The sequence below is a fragment of the Hemicordylus capensis genome, chromosome 5, assembly GCF_027244095.1.
Source record: "Hemicordylus capensis ecotype Gifberg chromosome 5, rHemCap1.1.pri, whole genome shotgun sequence".
NCBI lineage: Eukaryota > Metazoa > Chordata > Lepidosauria > Squamata > Cordylidae > Hemicordylus > Hemicordylus capensis.
This window is the reverse complement of record NC_069661.1, coordinates 165,887,342-165,905,691: the sequence shown is the minus strand read 5'-3', so window position 1 is coordinate 165,905,691 and position 18,350 is coordinate 165,887,342. Positions and strand designations below refer to the sequence as shown.

The following is an 18,350-nucleotide window of genomic DNA, read 5'->3' as shown; positions in this document are numbered from 1 at the left end:
AAAATGGCCACCAAAAACAACATGGCCACTGTGCATGTTCAAATGGCCTCTGTGAGGCCCTAGGTCATGCCAGGCCTTGCAGAGGCCAGTTGAGCATGAGCGGTGGCCATTTTGTTTTCGGTGGCCTTTAAAAAAATAAAAATAAAAAATGGCCACCACACATACTCAAATGGTGCCTGCGAGGCCCTCAGTTCCGGATGGGCTGCGGCGGTGAATTAAGAGGCTGGCGGGGGGAGAGAGATCCTTTGCAGACACCCCATGGTCTTTAGGAAACCCCCCCGAAGGGGCTACAGGCAAAAAATCCCACATTAAATTTAATATAAGTCACTGTACACATATTCAGTTTGGCACTATGTACAGAGAATCAGGGCTTGTGAATACTGAGCTGAAGCTTATGAGCTAGGATTGTATTCATTTGCTCTAACTTTGCTTCTTGTGATAAGGGAATTAAATGTGATGTCTTAATAATATGGCTATTAATGGTGAGTTTGTCTTTGAATCAGTGTGAAATCCTTAGTATTAAGGCCCACTGGGAGTTTATTGCTCTCTTTCTCTCATTTTAACGGTCTTTCTGAAATACTAGAATATATTCCAATCAGTGATATAGTTTATTCTGCATATTCTTTAATTATTTTCAGATTATCTGGGAAAAGTCAAATTCTCCATTTATTTTTAAAACGTATGTAATAGTGATGCTACAGTGCATAGTAGGGAATTAGACAGGCACTTCTTTTTAGTTTTCCAGGTACACCTCCACATAGTATTTGGGTATTACATGAGCCCCAGCTTACTGAAATTTGTAGTTTTGCAGCATTTTTTGGTCTGGCTATATCCACTGCTAAATAGTTTTTGAAATATTAAAAGTTTAATGAGCTTGACCTGTATTTTTGAGCTGATATTATGGTAAAGTTATCTGACAGATGGGTGTCATATGTTTGGACAGGGGGCACAATTTCAGTGCTTGCCCTAGGTGCTATTTTCCCTAGATACGCCTCTGAATCCACCCACTCAGGGAATGGTGATGAGTGCTCGTCTGCAGGGAGGGTTGGGCAAAACTGCTCTCCCCACACACCTCCTTTTGGCGCTTCACACTGTTTGTGTGAAGTGCCTCAGTGTCTTGCAAAAAAAGAAAGGGGAGAAGCTCTACCTCCCTAGTCACTGCCTGTTTGTTCTCAAGCAAACCTGCTTCACACCTGCAAAACCAAGTCATTCTATATTCCAGACAGTCACCTTACTAGATATTTATAGCAATATTTAACTAGCACAAAATAATACCTAAGTAATCAACATTTCCTAAGTAATCAAAATTCAAAGATTCATTCTGTGCAGTGGAGGAATTTAGATTGCTTTTATAAAAGCAAACAGATACATGCAAATGGAGCTCTCTAAAATACAATCAAAGTAACTACAATACGATGTAGATTAAATACATGGCGGACTAAAGTGCCCCTCGTACTTTTCCATTAGTGCATATATATAATTCTTTGAGGCTGTTCTCACAAGCAGCCTAACCCAGGCTAGAGCAGCCCAGACTGGGTTAGGCAGCTTGTGTGGAACACTGCGATCCATGCAGATCCTGGTGTTCCCACCCAGCCTAATCTTACTTTTAGGTCCAGCTTTTAGCCAGGACTAAGGGCACGAGTGCACCCTTAACCTGGCTGCCAAGATCATGTGCCTCCTTGGGCTGTACACAGCCTGGGGAAACTCAGAGAAAGGCTCCTAGAGCACCTGACTGATGGTGGAATCCCCCTATGCATTATGCTTGGCATGCAGTGCATTGTGGGATATGTGGAGATGCATGCATTTTGCAATACATGCATTGTGGGATGCCCTGGAGAGCCATGCTGCATGCAGCAGTATGGATCATGTGCAGTGTGGTCCACACTTCTCACCAATGTGGGGTGCTCAGCTGAGGGAAAGGTAAGTTTTGCGCAGCCTTCCCCCTTTCCGCCTGCCACATCGGTCATGTGAATACCCTTTTCAACTACTGTAGTAAAACAACAAAACAAAACAAAAACACCACGTGCAATAGCTCCAGAGTCAGAGGAGGAGTGAGTGAGTTTATCCATATTATTATTATTATTATTTTTACATTTCTATCCCGCTCTTCCTCCAAGGAACCCAGAGCAGTGTACTACATACTTGAGTTTCTCTTTCACAACAACCCTGTGAAGTAGGTAAGGCTGTGAGAGAAGTGACTGGCCCAGAGTCACCCTGCTAGTTTCATGGCTGAATGGGGGTTTGAACTCGGGTCTCCCCGGTCCTAGTCCAGCACTCTAACCACTACACCACGCTGGTATATATATATATATATACACGCATATATTTAATTCTCATAGACATGCCTGTGGGGATGCATCCTGGCAGCAACTCAGATGAAGCGCCAGATTGGCTGGGAGGCGGGAGCCGTTTTGATTGGCTGGGCGGAGGCGGCTCGCAACGCGAGCTGAGATGCAGCCGTGGGGGGGAAATGGCAGCAGCTGCGGCGAGGAGGAGGAGGCGGCGGCTCCAGCCGCACATTAGATCCCGCCGCGCTCAGTTGCTGTGAGGAGGCTGCAGCAGCAGCTGCTGCCAGCCTAGCCCAGCCGCGGTTGCAACCATTGCGTCCGCGGCCTGGGCTAGGAGTAGGCGGGAGGCAGCAGAACAGACTGGCCCTGGCGGGCTTGCCAGGGGTGAGGGGAACAGACAGTAACTGTGGTAGCGCAGCCTTTTTTGGCCACCCGCTGGTTGGAGTGGCCGGGGGCAGCCCAGCCGCTGTGAGGAGGCGGCAGTGGCCGGCTGCAGTTGTGACCGCCGCAGCCCGGGCTGGGAGAAGGCAGGAAGCGCTGCTGGCAGGGGTGAGTGGGCAACATGCGGTGACGGCAGTGGCGGGACTCTTTTTGGCTGCCCGCCGCCTGGTGCGGCTCTGTGCGGGGGGGAGGAATGGAAGTGGGGAGCACAAGAGAGTGTGGGGCTGGAGGGAGGAGGTGAGAGGAGAGACCTGGGCAGGAGGGGAAAACAGCCGGACCGAAAGCGCACAGATGCTCTATGCGGGTCCGCTAGTTTATTTTTATTTTACTGGGTTCACTGGGTTGAATCCTTGACTTTAAGGGATTTGTAGTAGGCTGCCATCATCCACTTTATTTTAATGTGGGACAAACCACTGTCTCCATATAAGATTCCTGTGGGAGGTTAAAGTGGCAAAACCCTCCCTAGAAGGGCTGAGCAGTCCTAGGCCTTCAAATAAGGCAGACCCCAAATGAAGAGTAGCACACTTTACCAAAAAGGGTTTATTATTAGATAGATATTTTAATTAATAAATCAAAATAAAATGTATATGTGTCCAAGAACTTTAAAGCAATTATTCCCATTAAGTTACTGGATTTTGTTGGGGGGTGGCAGGGTGGGGTTCAGCCACTTTGTAGTTAAAATCCATAACTGTACCCTGACCTACGCATTTGTGTTACACTGGTGCAATTCCAGGACACATAAGTACACAAGCACTATCCTAAGCACATACAGTGCTGTGCATAAGGGAGCTTTTGGTGAGTATGTAGATAACCAAAAGATGCCAAAGCTAAACCTCAATTATTCTGCCTGGCCCCCTGCAAAAGGGAAAGGGGGAGGGAGGGAGAAACTTGGACCATGCCCTTCAGGGGTGTAGCTATAATTGAGCGGATGGGTTCAAAGAACCTGGGCCCCCAGCTCCTGAGGGGCCCCACAGCTCCACCCCTTTATATTTTCTTCATTGTCTCCATCGCTCCAAGGGGCCGCCAGAGAAAGGGGCAAACACGGGCCCCCTCTCCCCTAGCTATGCCCATGATGCCCTTTTTAAAACTCAAGCTTAAAAAGATGAACTCTGCAATGGCTTCTTTCTGTCAATAACTGCAAGAAATCACAAGAAATGTGGTATCTTTTTTTCATCTTAATGTGCTGTGTTGTTTTTATACTAAATACATATAATGAAATATTTCCCCTGCAACTATCTATTTTTCTAACTTTACATTGGTTTTTCTACTTGAAAAGGAAAATATTCAAATCATAATACTTCCATGGGGACCGAATTACTATTTTGCCATGAATTTGTATTTAGGACTTTGGTTTTCTCTATAAACCATGTTCCAAAAGCTTTATTTTTTTTTTTTAAAAAAAAGTATCTCTGTTTTACTGAGACAAGTCAGTATTTCAGAATACCAAGTGAAGTTATAAGAAAAAGTAGAAATTCAAAGAAACAGGAATAATCTCAGTAGTGCTTTCTGCTGCTGGATTTCTTCTCAGCTTAAAAACAGAAATTCTACAGCACAAATTACATATGAATTTTCCCTGCACTTACAATTAAAGAGAGTTGATGAGGGGGAATGCTAAACATTATCTAAAGAAACCAAATGTGTCAAAAATATTTACAATACAGAATAACGAATTTTCATCCTATAATGACTCTCCCAAACTGTCCATCCTTACTACTGGCCCTTGGCATATACTGTACATAACTTTCAAATACATAACTTTCAAAATATACATATACTTTCAAAAGCAAGAGACATGTCTAAACATGATGGGCTGATTCTCATGATCAATTTAATTTTAGTTAGATGGGAATCAGATATTCCCGCCACATGTCTGCTCCCACAGAGCATGTATTGAGAACTCCGACATTTTCGGGAATCTCAAAAGAGTTTTTGGGGAATGACATGGAACTGACATGAAGCCAAGATCTGTAATCAGGATCGGAAGTTAGCTTGACCATGTCAGTTCATATCAGCCTGGTGCAATGCCAACCTGAAATTCCACCCCCACAAAAAAAAAATCTGAGTTCTCATGGCACACTCTGGAGAAGCACACACGGATTTCCAATTCCCATCTAACATTAGATCGACTCTTATGAGAACCAGCCATTTATGATTGCATAAAGATCTTAGGGCAAAATCCACCAGGATTTTTCTCCTGCACAAGTCCCAATGAAATGAGTAGGCTTTGCAGTCACACACCTATGATCTTGCACAAGTCCATTAATTTCAGCACAGCTTGTATAGGAATGCTCCTGATTGTAAGGGCAAGAGCTGCTGCCTACCATCTATACCTGTGTATTAACCAGCAGTAGCTGGTGCGGGCACCGCCGGGAAGGCGGCGGCAAGAGACACCTTTAAGCATAAATTAGTAGGCGCTTACCTCCGCTCCAGCGGCACACAGAAGCTGATCTGAGCAGCAGCGCACTGCCCAGCACCACCTGTAGCAGGGGATTGGCTCTGCCACACAGCTGGCTTCTGCGGAGCCGATCCCCTGCCGACAGCCAAGTTAGTGGCAGAGCCGATTCCCCACTGCAAGAAGTGCTGGATGGTGTCTGCTGCTTGGAGCAGCTTGCAAGTGAGGCCAGAGGGGAGGTAAGCACCTGCTAATTTATGCTTAAGGTGCCTCTTGCTGGCCCCTCCCCAGTGGTGCCTGGCCGCTACTGATATTAACTGCACCCTATCACCACAGCTTTCCCCTCACTAGAAAAGTCGTTTATTTATTTATTTATTTATTTATTTATTTATTTATTTATTTGATTTCTATACCACCCTTCCAAAAATGGCTCAGGGCGGTTCACACAGAGAAATAAATAAATAAATAAGATGGATCCCTGTCCCCAAAGGGCTCACAGTCTAAAAAGAAACATAAGACAGACACCAGCAACAGTCACTGGAGGTGTACTGTGCTGGGGGTGTACAGGGCCATTTGCTCTCCCTCTGTTAAATAAAAAGAATCACCACGTTAAAAGGTGCCTCTTTGCCAAGTTAGCAGGAAAGTTACACAGAGAAGAGTTCAAACATGGCTTGATACAGTAGCTTTCTCTAAAGAGCATACTGCTTTACTCATCCTTATGGGTCTCAAAGAGATCCAGAAGTACTGCTGTTTGTAGCTGGAAAGGAAGCAGCTACATGAAGAGCCTCTACAGTCAGTGGTTGGATGGATGGAAGATGCTGCAAGGCATCATCTCATATTGAGCGTGAGGAGGCAATGGTAAACCCCTCCTTGTATTCTACTAAAGAAAACCACAGGGCTCTGTGGGTGCCAGGAGTTGAAATCGATTTGACGGCACACTTTACGCATACCTGTCTCTTACAAACCGAGTTGAATGCTGAGCACTGGACACCCCAGTGTCTTAACATCTTTAGTGCCATGAAATATCCAGCTGTTCAATCAGAGCAAGCAGCTAGTTCCCAGACAGCTGAAATGAAGCCACTGGAATGCCTAGCACAGCCAACCAAGATCACATGTCAGCAGCTACTGGACCACAAGAAGTCAGGTCAAAGAAACAAATAATAATAAAAAGATAACTGCCCATGTTCCCTTTCATCCCTCACCTTGCAGACTGGAAACAAGTGGGGAAGATGGTGGGGGTGGGGTGGGTGGTGGGTGGCGCGTTGATAGACTAGATAACTGACAGTCAGGGAAATGAAGCAAGATCTCTGAGAAAATGAAACTGCGCGCAGGGAATTACAGTATGTTAAAGGCTCCTTTGCTTTAGTTAATTCTGGCATTGCCTGAGTTTTAAAGCGCTGTCTCAATTTTGGTTGTGCCCTCTAAGTACCTTCAGATGGATGTGCTCTTACTGAGAAGTATTTTGGCCGCAGAACCTCTTTCCTTGCATTTAATCTTGTACCAACTGTACTCCCATTAGCTTTTACAGCATGGCTTTTGTTCATGTGTTTATTTGATTACCACAAATAAAGGAGCTTTCTGATTAAACCTGACAGTTTTTAGTAAAATACTGCACTACGATTGCTCTTTTTGCTACTTCAGCAGTCTCTGACAATACTCCTCTAAATGATTTAAAATCCCAAATGCTTTTCTGAAAAAGAGACAGCTAAGTTAAGTGAAACATACAGATGCAATTATTACCAAAAAACATGAGAACAAAGCTTCATGTGCAAAGGTATTATCAGAATGTAATTAATTATGCTCTGTACCATAAGTGAGGAAATGTATGTTTTTGTTACTCATGCCACTGTTCTATCATACATTTTACTCAATATAAAATGTCCTGAAATAACAACAACAACAACAAAAACACCCATATAAATAAGATTCCCTATACAGGAAACACAAAATTCCTGTGGGGTGGCAAGGGGTGAAAAACTTCAGGAACCTGCCAAGAGTTTTCCATTAGGTTTCTAAAATGGCACCTAAGTCGGCCACAGTCTTCCAGATTGAGATATTTTGCCAAGACTACTATCAATTGTCTTTGTATAAAATTGTTCCTACCACTGCAGATTAAGTTCATGTTGTTTCTAAAAATAGTGAAAGAAGCCATGAACCAAAGAGCTAGCCTTTGGGATATTTTATTCCTACTTCAGCATTTTATGAGATTACTGGATGCACAAGTGATTCTGGAGCTTGGCTGCTGACTCAAGAGTTAGACTTTCATACAGCTGACTGGACTATCTTATTCTCCCAATTTACTGGGAAATCCTAGCCTTGTGCAAACTCAAGTTAAGACTGATATATATTTTAGATTTGCTGTTGACTAGGGATGTGCATGGAACTGGTTCGGAGGCCCTTTATGGGCCTCCAAACGGTTCCGCCAGTTCGAAAGTGGTGGGGGTACTGCTTTAAGAGCAGGGGAGGGTGCACTTACCCCTCCTGCCGCTTTCCCCCTGCCTCTTTCCCCCCTTTGTCAAGAAAGCTGATCGGGGCAGCAGGGAGGTACATTGCCGCAATGATCAGGTTTCTTAACAAAGGACGCTAGTGGGGAAGAAATGGTGGGAGGGGTACGTGTACCCTCCCTCACTCTTAAAGCGGCACCCCCCCCGCCTTCAAACCACCCAGCCGCGGTTCCGTGCACATCCCTACTGCTGACAACACTGTACTACCACAACACTATAACACCACAAGTTATATTCGCTTGTGAGGTTTTTGCTTTTAATTTCCACACGAAGCCTCTCCTTTCAACATCCCAATATCACTATCACAACTGGAGCTAACATTTCCTTGTAAGTTAAGAAGAAAGGGGGATATATTTAGCACTACACTATGAATGGCACCAATTGCTATAACAGAAAACAACACAGGATATATGTCTGACAATGAAGTATCAAGTCCCTTCTGGTGCTATGCAATTTCACAGAGAGGAATAGTACTTAATAGTAGGGATGTGAGAATCATTTCGGGTACAAAACAAATCACCTGTGCTAGCTGGCCAGATTTGCGTACAAAACAAATGGCCCAGATTTTGGACCGGAAAGATTTGTAGATTCAGACCTCAATTTTGTGGCAATCTCTCTTGCTGTCTCCATTTTGTCTCAGGAAATCTTTTTGAAAGTCCCGCACTCCCAAGCTTCAGATTGGTAACTTACAGTGTGCAATGATTGGCTGGCGATCTCTCCCCCCCCCCCCCCCCGGCTCCAGATTGGCTCCTTTCCATTCAAATCTTGTGTTGCCAGGGTTGACTGACCCCGCATTGGCTAGGGGAAAGGTCAAAGAGGGGACAAGGGTGGGGGGAGTTTGAAGGAGGGGATTTTCAAATGTACTTAAGGAGACAGTCAGCCACCATTCTGCCTTCCTGCCTCATGGAAGGAAGGAGAGAGAGAGAGAGAGAAGCTTTTCTTTGCCTTGCCTTGTCTGCCGCCTGGAGTGGATTCTCTGCTTTTTGTTCCTGCTTTCCTGACTGAGGAAAAGAGAAGATAAGTTTTATTCACTCCCTTCCTGCTGCTGAGAGAATCACTGCCTGTGCCTGCTTTAATATTTTATTATTAAATATGATTATTAAATATAATTTGTATTTATATATTTAGTTGTATTTTCTGTTTTTTGTTGTATTATCAGATCTGCTGGCTTATTTTGACCTATATTCACCACCAGCCATCAATTCCCAGTGGGTGGGTGTCAGTATCTGGCCACCTGGCAGGGAAGTTCAAAGTATCAAACGGAGCTGCAGAAACAAGATAGGGCTTGGACACGAGCCTTTATCGGGCTTGGCTGCAAGCTGTCGACACGAAAGTTGACAAACGTTGCTTTCCAGCAGTGAATAGAAAGCTGGTGACGTAATTTATAGTACAAGCCAAGAGCTCCCAGCTGGCAGGAATTCAAGGCTTATCAGCCCAATGCAAGAGGCGTTTACTCCTCCTGATAGTTTCAAGCTGAGTTCTTCGCCTTGTAATATGCCTCTGTTGTGGAGTCAGTGGAGGTTGCTTGCATAACTCCTCTTCTGATTGGTCCGTCAGGGTTTCTGCTGTCTCAGGTTGTTGTGCCTGCTCTGAATCATCTGCCTCAACTGTTTCTTGAAAACTGACAGCCGGGCTCTGCCCCTCAGGCACCCCGGCATCGGCTGGAATGTTGACAGCTTCCCCTTCCTCCTCGCTGTCTGAGATCCAGGGTGTGACAGTGTGTGAAGGATGTATTTATATGATTTTACTAAGGAGATAGATTAAAAGAACTACAATAGGTGAGGTCATGGCAAGCAAAGACCTTTGGAATCAAGCGGTATATAAATTAAATACATACATACATACATACATACATACATACATACATACATACATCCTATTCTAAATATAAGCAATTCTATCTAGCAAGGGAAGGGGAGAGGGGGACAAAAGGGGAAAGGGATAAGGGGAAGAATTTGTTACTGGAAGATGCAAGGAAACCAATGAATGACAAGTTTGCAGTTTCTCCTGGGATTAAAGATGCTGGGGTTTGAAGAGAAGATGGGGTGCATGGAGCTGGGGTGCGAGAAATGCTGCAGCATTGAAGAGGGTGAAGACACATCTCCTGGACCACTATCCTTTGGTGATCTGGGCCAGATCCCAGGGTCTTATATCCCTTGTGTCCTCTGTGGATCCTGAGGAGTGGTCAGACCTCACATTCGTTGAGATGTGTTGATGCCCTCTCAAATGCCCACCCTCAGGGCTCTGGTTTCAGAATATATCATCCTTTTCCTTCCTCCATTCTTGTTATCATCACTGGCTCCATATTATCTCTATTATAGCTCCATATTATCTCTCTATATTATATTCTGCACCCCAAAGCTTGGCACAGGAAGCTCCCAATATGTTTTTGTCATTCCTCCTCCAACTCTGGTCTTGATTGATAGGCACCAGTTGTCAAACAATTATTGCCTTTCTTCCTGGTCCCTTGTCATTGTCCTTTCTTAACACATTAAAAGGAGGTGGGCAGGTGGGCTTGGGAGGAAGAGGGAAAGAGGAGGTAGGGTTACAATGGGATTGTTTTCTTATACAAAATGAGACTGCCAGGTTTCATAAGAAAATAATAGTGGCACACATAAAATGATAACTGAATTCCTTTCTAAGCTATGGTTCTAGTACATAAATGTAGCTAACATGGGATTCTGAATCTGGCTTAATCTAATTTTCAAAGCTGTGGCCACAATCAGGAAGGCCAATCATGAATCGTTCAATAAGCTTAGTGCTCAGTATCCTTGGTGTAATTTCTTGTTTCACAGCTGCTGATGTAAATAATGCCATGGGTGTTATGTAAATAATGGTGTAAATAACAACAATAATTATAATAATAATAATAATTATTATTATTTCTTGTTTACACAGTCAGACAGGTGTTATTGACTGGTTTGTTTTATCCAGAAATCGGGTCCTTCCCAAGGACCTGGGATGGCTGAATTTTATCATCAATACTGTTGGTTATTTATAGATATCGTCGCAAAATATAGGCTGTTCCCAGTAAAGCTGCTTTTTGTAATTGGCTGATGGTGATTTCTGTGACCCCTATGGTGTTGAGGTACTCTTCAAGGTCTTTTGGGACTGCACCCAGGGCGCCAATTACAACTGGGATTATTTGGGTCTTTTTCTGCCACAGCCTTTCAATTTCAATTTGTAGATCTTTGTATTTGGTGATTTTTTCTATTTCTTTTTCTTCTATTCTACTATCCCCTGGTATTGCTATGTCGATTATTTTGACTTGTTTTTCTTTCTTCTCGACTACAGTTATATCTGGTGTATTGTGTGACAGATGTTTGTCTGTTTGTAGTCGGAAGTCCCATAATATTTTTACATCTTCATTTTCTTTAACTTTTTCAATTTTATGGTCCCACCAATTTTTGGCTACAGGTAGCTTGTATTTTTTGCAGATGTTCCAGTGGATCATCCCTGCTACCTTGTCATGCCTTTGTTTGTAGTCAGTCTGTACGATCTTCTTACAACAGCTGATTAGGTGGTCCACTGTTTCATCTGCTTCTTTACAAAGGCGACACTTGCTGTTTGTTGTGGATTTTTCTACTTTTGCTCTTATTGCATTTGTTCTTAGTGCCTGTTCTTGTGCAGCCAGTATTAAACCCTCTGTTTCTTTCTTCAAGTTGCCATTCTTAAGCCATTGCCAGGTCTTGGTGATGTCTGATTTTCCACTTATATTGTGCAAATATTGACCATGCAGGGGCTTCTTTTTCCATTTGTCTGCTCGGTTCTTGACTTGTTCTTTCTTATAGGCCTGCTTTGTTTCATTGGTGTTGAATAGTTTCTCGTTCTTGACCATTTGAAGTGCATCTTCTTCACTGTCCTTGATATATTCTTCAAGGCCTCTTTTCTCCTCCTCTACTATTTGATGGACTTGCAGCATTCCTCTTCCACCTGAGCTGCGAGGGAGGTATAGCCTATTTACATCACTGCGGGGGTCCAGAGCATGATTGATGGTCATGATTTTCCTGGTCTTACGATCTAGCGTCTCTAGCTCTGCCTGGGTCCAGTCTATTATTCCTGCAGTGTATCTGATAACAGGTATAGCCCAGGTGTTTATGGCTTGTATGGTGTTCCCGCCATTGAGTTTGGACTTGAGGATTTTTCTAACTCTCCTGATGTATTCACTTCCAATTTTTCTTTTAACTTCAGTGTGTGCGATGTTATCAGCCTGGAGAATGCCCAAGTATTTGTAATGTTCTTTCTCTTCCAGGTTCTTGATCTTACTTCCACTGGGCAGTTCTATTCCTTCTGTTTTTGTTATTTTTCCTCTGTTCCTTATTAATGCAGCACACTTGTCTAGTCCAAACTCCATTGCTATATCGCTACTGAATATACGGACAGTGTTTAGCAGTGATTCGATTTCTGACTGGGATTTTCCATACAATTTCAGATCGTCCATGTACAGCAGATGGTTGATTTGACTTGATGTTTTAGATGTTTGGTATCTGAGGCCTGTTTTGTTTAGTATTTGTGAAAGTGGGGTCATGGCGATTACAAACAGTAGAGGGGATAGTGAGACCCCTTGGAAAATGCCTCTTCTAATGCTAACCTGTCCAAGTGCCTCGCCATTGATTGTTAACTGTGTACTCCACATGCTCATTGCTTTTTTAATAAATATCTCAATGTTTTTGCTGACACCAGTTGTTTCTAAACATTTTAGTATCCATGTGTGAGGCAATGAGTCGAAGGCTTTCTTGTAGTCAACCCATGCAACACTTATATTGGTTTTTCTTCTCTTGCAGTTTTCTAAAATCATTTTGTCAATCAGCAGCTGGTCTTTTGTGCCTCTGGTGTTCGGGCAATTTCCTTTCTGTTCAACTGGAAGCTGTTTGTTAGTTAATAAGTGTTGCATGACTTCATCTGCTATTATTCCAGTTAATAATTTGAACATGGTTGGCAGGCAGGTTATCGGTCTATAATTACTTGGAACTGCACCTTTTGCTAGGTCTTTCATGATGAGATGAGTTTTCCTAGTTGTTAGCCATTGTTCAATATCACCGCCTTTCATAATGTGATTGAACTGTTTTGATAGTTGTTTATGAAGGCTTGTTAGGTATTTAAGCCAAAAGCCATGCAGTTCATCGTCGCCTGGCGCAGTCCAATTTTTAATTTTCTTTGCTCTTTCACATATTAATTCTGGTGTTCTTATTAGATCTTGCATTTGTTGGTTACATTTTTTGACCTCTTTCATCCAGCCTGCTTTTTTATTATAATCTATTGGATTGTCCCATAATTTCCCCCAGAATTGCACTGTTTCTTCTTTATTTGGTGTTTCTAGGTTTCTTTCAGTTTCTCCTTCTATGCTTTGGTAGAAACGTCTCTGATTCAACTGGAATTGGAGATTCTGCCTGTGTTGTGTAATTCTGGCTTCATATCTGCTAATCTTCTTTGACACTGCTGTTATTTGCTGCTTGATTATTTCCAGGACTTCTCTAATTTTCCTTGAATCGAGGTGGTATTTTTGGATCAGATACTGTTTGGTGTTTTCATTCTTCAGCTTTTTGTCTTTCATATCTTTCAATTTACTAGCATCTGATCTAAGCCTGGAGATTTTATTTTCTAATCTAATCTTCCATTTAGGTGATGTACTGCTTTCTTTTTTGACAGGTCCACTGATCTTATATCCGAGCTCTTGTGTTGTTATTGTTGCTGCACTGTACATTAGTTGGTTTGTTTCTTGCAAATTATTGGTTGTTATTTCTGCAAGTGCAGCATTGACATCTTTTAATGCCTGAGCAAGTTGTCTTTTGGCAACTGTTTTTAGAGCTGGAAATCGAACCCTGGTGGTTGTTTGGTTCATGTGCTCAGTTATTTTTTGCTTTAGTTCTTGTTGCTTTTCTGTTAGATGGCATTTCGGTTTTTGAGATGAAGGCAAAGGGGAGGTTGCCTGGTTTTGATTGTGAAACAGTTCAGCAACAGTGGCATCCTCGATTTCCAACACCTCCTCCACCTGCGCCTGAGCAACTTCTTCAGTTGGTGGTAATTCTTCTTCCATATCTTGATCCTCTATTGCTCCTTGCAGTTCTTCCAGCTCAACTCCTGTGAATACTTTATTTCTTATTATATATCTTCTCTGGTCTGCTAGCCTTTGTTCTGTTATTTCTGTGTCTGGATGCTTCTCTTTCCAAATTTGGTACATTCTTTTTAAATAACCTCTTCTAGTTGGACTAGACTTGTAATAGCAGATCATTATTTCCTTGTTGGCATATTCTGTATATTTTTTTCGGTTAAGCGACGTTTCTTCCAGTAACTTTGCTGTCTCCAGCCCTGGTTGCTCAACTGAAGATCCTGAGTCCTGTTGCCCACTTGCCACCAGATGTCCAGTGACTATAGCACCTGGCGCGGTCCTTGTTGACCCAGGCGACGACCGATCCGGTATAGATTTATTAAAGTTACGTCTCACCATATTGTTGATGGGAGAGGCACTCTTTGTCTGGCTCCTCTGGTGAGACCTGTCCAGTATGGTTGGACCTCTGGCATAGCTCTCACCTTCATCAGAGCACACAAGCCCCACAACAACGCCAAGGTAGTGCCTCACTGGGGGATAATAATAATAATAATTATTATTATTATTATTATTATCATTATTATTACATTTTATATCCTGCTCTTCTTCCAAGGAGCCCAGAGTGGTGTACTACATACTTAGGTTTCTCTTCACAACAACCCTGTGAAGTAGGGTAGGCTGAGAGAGAAGTGACTGGCCCAGAGTCACCCAGCAAGTATCATGGCTGAATGGAGATCTGAACTTGGGTCTCCTCAGTCCTAGTCCAGTCCTAGTCCAGTCCTAGTCTCCTCAGTCCTAGTCCACTACACCATGCTGGCTCTCTCAATTAATGACATATAATGGAATATGATGAAAAAATTGTTGGAGCTAGGACCCTGGCAGCATCAGCTCTCAGCTGCAATGTCTCATAGTGACCACTGGGGTGGTGGTGGTTAGGGTCATGGATAGAAGTGCTGGACTCCTCCCCTCTGGGTTCTTCCAGTGCTAGTCTCCATTTTGTCTCTCCAGAGATGACTGTTTGTTTTGGTCTCTCTCTTTCTTGCTTTGCTGCTTTCTCACCAAACTGGTTTTTCTTTGCTATTTGGGGACTGAACTGCCATTCTTCCCCTACAATAATGACATATAATGAAAGTTTATGGCAATACAGAAAAGAAAAGCCGTGTGGACTAGGGTTCAATATAGTACAATAATAATAATCACGAGGATTGGGGCGCGTGTAACAAATTCATATCTCATTTTTCTATGATAAATTGCACTCAACACAGCAAATTGACCCCTCTTTCTTATATTCATAGTGAACTTTTTGAAAACCACATATACACATTTTAGAAGCAGAACAAGAATATTCAAGGCCCAGGTCGCAAGGGAGGGCTGAACATTGTGATGCTGGCTCATTCTGGCTTTTTGAAGTTTACAGCTCAAGGGCTGTGGTCTGCAGCTCAAGCTCCTTAGAACTGATCTCTGTGATCTCCTAATTGATGCTTTGGGCCTTGTTTTACCACTTTTCTTTATACCAAGAAGGGCACAGGCTGCTAATTAAGTTTCAGATACTTTAACTGATGTGCTAGAAAAGCTGATTTAATAACTTGAATTATTTCTCAGTGCTCAGTCTAAACTATAATACTGGCATACAGACCACCATGTGGCTTTCTGCACAACCCCTGCTACGCTGGGGTGGGTGGGAAGGTCAGATCTCAAAAGGAGATCTGCCCTCAAACAGAATGATCCTTGATATAGGCTTGTTGAGTGAAAGAGCAGGTCAGCTATTACGATAAGAGATAACTGGGCAAGCATTTATAGGAGGCATTGGCTGAAATCCTAATGAAGTGTCCACACAGCTGCAGGGATACAGTGAGAGCCCTCACACTTCTCTGTTGCAATCTGAATTATGAGTGCTATTGTGCAAGAGCACTAAGATAAAGTGTACCGTCAAGCCAATTTCAACTCCTGGCACCCACAGAGCCCTGTGGTTTTATCTGGTAGAATACAGGAGGGATTTACCATTGCCTCCTCCTGCACAGTATGAGATGATGCCTTTCAGCATCTTCCTATATCGCTGTTGCCTAATATAGTACCAGTGGGGATTCGAACCAGAAACCTTCTGCTTGTTAGTCAAGCATTTCCCCGCTGCGCGACTTAAGGTGATGCAAGAACACTAGAGCACTAATATTTCAGAGAGCCCTCCTACAGTTCAGAAATGTTCTATAGAAGCTGAAACAAATCCCTTAAGTAAGCTCCAAAATATTAGCACTCCTGAGCAATTGCACTAGTACTAACTGACATGCACTAGTACTAACTGACATCCATTCCAAGGAAGTGCCAATGCAGCAAATGAGCAGCACGCGCTTCAGGGAAAGAGGTGATTTTAGTCTCTCTCCTTCCCTCTGAATCCCATTGTCCCTCCTACAATATGTCCCTGAGGATCGCACAGCCCTCGGGGACATCTTTTTTTATGGGAGAGGGGGCTTCAGAGGGAAGATGAAAGTGACAAAAATTGGATCCTGCTTAGCTAAGGGGACAAGTCATGCTTGCTACCACAAGACCAGAGCATTTAAGTGCTCTGCAGAGCTGTGTGAAGTTGCAGCGCTCTGCAATGCTGCATAATAGTAGAAGACCTTCTCTGGGACACATACAAGATTTTGTAATGGGTTGTGAAAGATGTTGTGCAAGATCTTGTGCAACATGTCAACATCTCCCACTAGCACAATAACTAGTGTGGAGCAGACCTGTCACTTTGTTATGTCCTTACACTAACACAACTGCATTACACCAGTCAAAAAAGTTAGGATTCCTCCTTGTCTGCAGTTTAACAGAGGGAGCAGGAGAAAAGGCAAGATCCTTTCCATTAGCCTTCCTGACCCAACTGCCACCTGGCCCCTGAGGATCACAGGCCAGTCACTCTGTATGGACCAGAGGGGAAAGGGTCTTCTCATTGTAGGGGTATGTACAAAATCGGTTTGCCTGGTTCGGTGTGAGTCTGAATCAGACTCGAACAGAAATGGGCTTGTTCAGTTTTGCACCCCCTGATCACTCTCCCAGCTCAGCTCAAATTCCAGCTGGTGAGGGGTTCAAACATTTCAAGACCAGGGGGATGCTGGCAAGGGGAGTGGGAACTGCTGGAAACCTCCCCCTGTGGTCATGGCAGCTCCTGCCAGAGGCAGTGAGTCCTTTTAAAAAAGTTTTAACCCCCGAGTGGGGGGTGGGGAGAGTTCAGCTTGACCTCAAGTCAAACCAGGGCCGATCCAGCTCAAGGCTAGTTCAATGTTGAGCTGTCGAGCTGGGCCAGTTCGATATAAAACCTGCTCAAGGTTGAGCCAGTTCACACATTCCTATCTCATTGGTCTGCTTTTGAAGCTACTCACCCTGAGTTTCTCTAACTGATGTTCCTTCCCCTTTATCTCTTTCTTTCTTCTGCCTAACTTATCAAGGGAGCAACATGAGGAGAGAGGGTATACCCGCACCTCTTGCTTGCAGGTTTCTCTGAGGTATCTGGTGGCCCCTATGTGAAACAAAATGCTGGACTAGATAAGCCTTGGGCCTGATCCAGCAGGGCTGTTCTTATTAGGCTTGTGCATTTTGATTCGGGTACAAAACGTTTTGTGCCCAAAAATGGCAATTCCGGAGGTTTTGTAACCAAAACAAAATCAAGAATTAAAAAACAGAGATTTTTGTTTCCAAATCGAAATGACTGTGTTTCGGACAGAATGCTTCGGAAAAGCATTGCAATTGAAATTGACTTCTCTGACTCTCTCCACTCCAGCTGAGGCACTGAGTGATTAGCAGAAGCTAAGATATGCAAAAAGCTTTTGAGCTTGAATGGTTTAGTTAAGTGTTGCATTCAGTGTGATTGAAATGCAAACTGACCTTTCAAAGGGATTTGGAAGATAGCATTTTGAGACAGAAATACCCAAATATCTTTGGGAGCTCAATGCAATTCCAAAGCTCTTGCTAAAAGCCATGGTATAAATTGTGTGGAGAAGCTTTTCGAGAAGCTGGTTAGGAAAGTTCTGAAATTACCCAGGTGTTTCTTTCCAAAGGTTTAGAAAGAATCTCTTGACTTGTTCAGGGGTCTTTTGAAGAGCTATTTTGTTTTTCTTCTGATTTTTATGAGTTATAGTGGTGTCTAAGTTTTGTTGCCCAAGTTGAGCAGTCTAATGTAATTTAGGCCACAATGTAATTTGGTGGGACATGATGTCTAAGCCAGGGGTTCACAACTTTTGCCATTGCAGGGATAGGTCATCCACATGGGACTACAGGAGACAAAATTATTATTATTATTATTATTATTATTATTATTATTACATTTATATCCCACTCTTCCTCCAAGGAGCCCAGAGCGATGTACTACATACTTACGTTTCTCTTCACAACAACCCTCTGAAGTAGGTTAGGCTGAGAGAAGTGAATGGCCCAGAGTCACCCAGCTAGTCTCATGGCTGAATGGGTATTTGAACTCGGGTCTCCCCGGTCATAGTCCAGCACTCTAATCACTAAACCATGCTGGCTCATTGGTCTATCTTGCTATCTCAAATGACCTGTGGTCACTGTTCCATGGGGAGGGAGTGTTTTTATTGAAAGATTGCCTGAATCCACAAATGGGTTGTGCTGCTGTGCTAGTGCTACAGGGACAGGCTCCCACACGCTGCAAAATTCTCAAATAACTGTGCCAAAAAATT

At 43.3% G+C, this 18,350-nt stretch overlaps 1 protein-coding gene across 7 annotated transcripts in view; it reads right to left on the bottom strand.

Moving 5' to 3' along the window:
* POT1 (protection of telomeres 1) overlaps positions 1-18,350 on the bottom strand; it is a 138,922-nt gene that overhangs the window by 94,351 nt on the left and 26,221 nt on the right. For 3 of the 7 annotated variants that reach the window (XM_053253345.1, XM_053253344.1, XM_053253346.1), the window contains exon 3: positions 9,386-14,781. The exons of the other annotated variants lie outside the window; for them this stretch is intronic. In XM_053253345.1, the coding sequence (XP_053109320.1) occupies positions 10,621-14,073 (3,453 nt within the window). In that variant the 5' untranslated portion in view covers positions 14,074-14,781 and the 3' untranslated portion in view covers positions 9,386-10,620. Of the gene's footprint in view, positions 1-9,385; positions 14,782-18,350 lie in introns of those variants that run through there. 7 annotated transcript variants of the gene reach the window in all.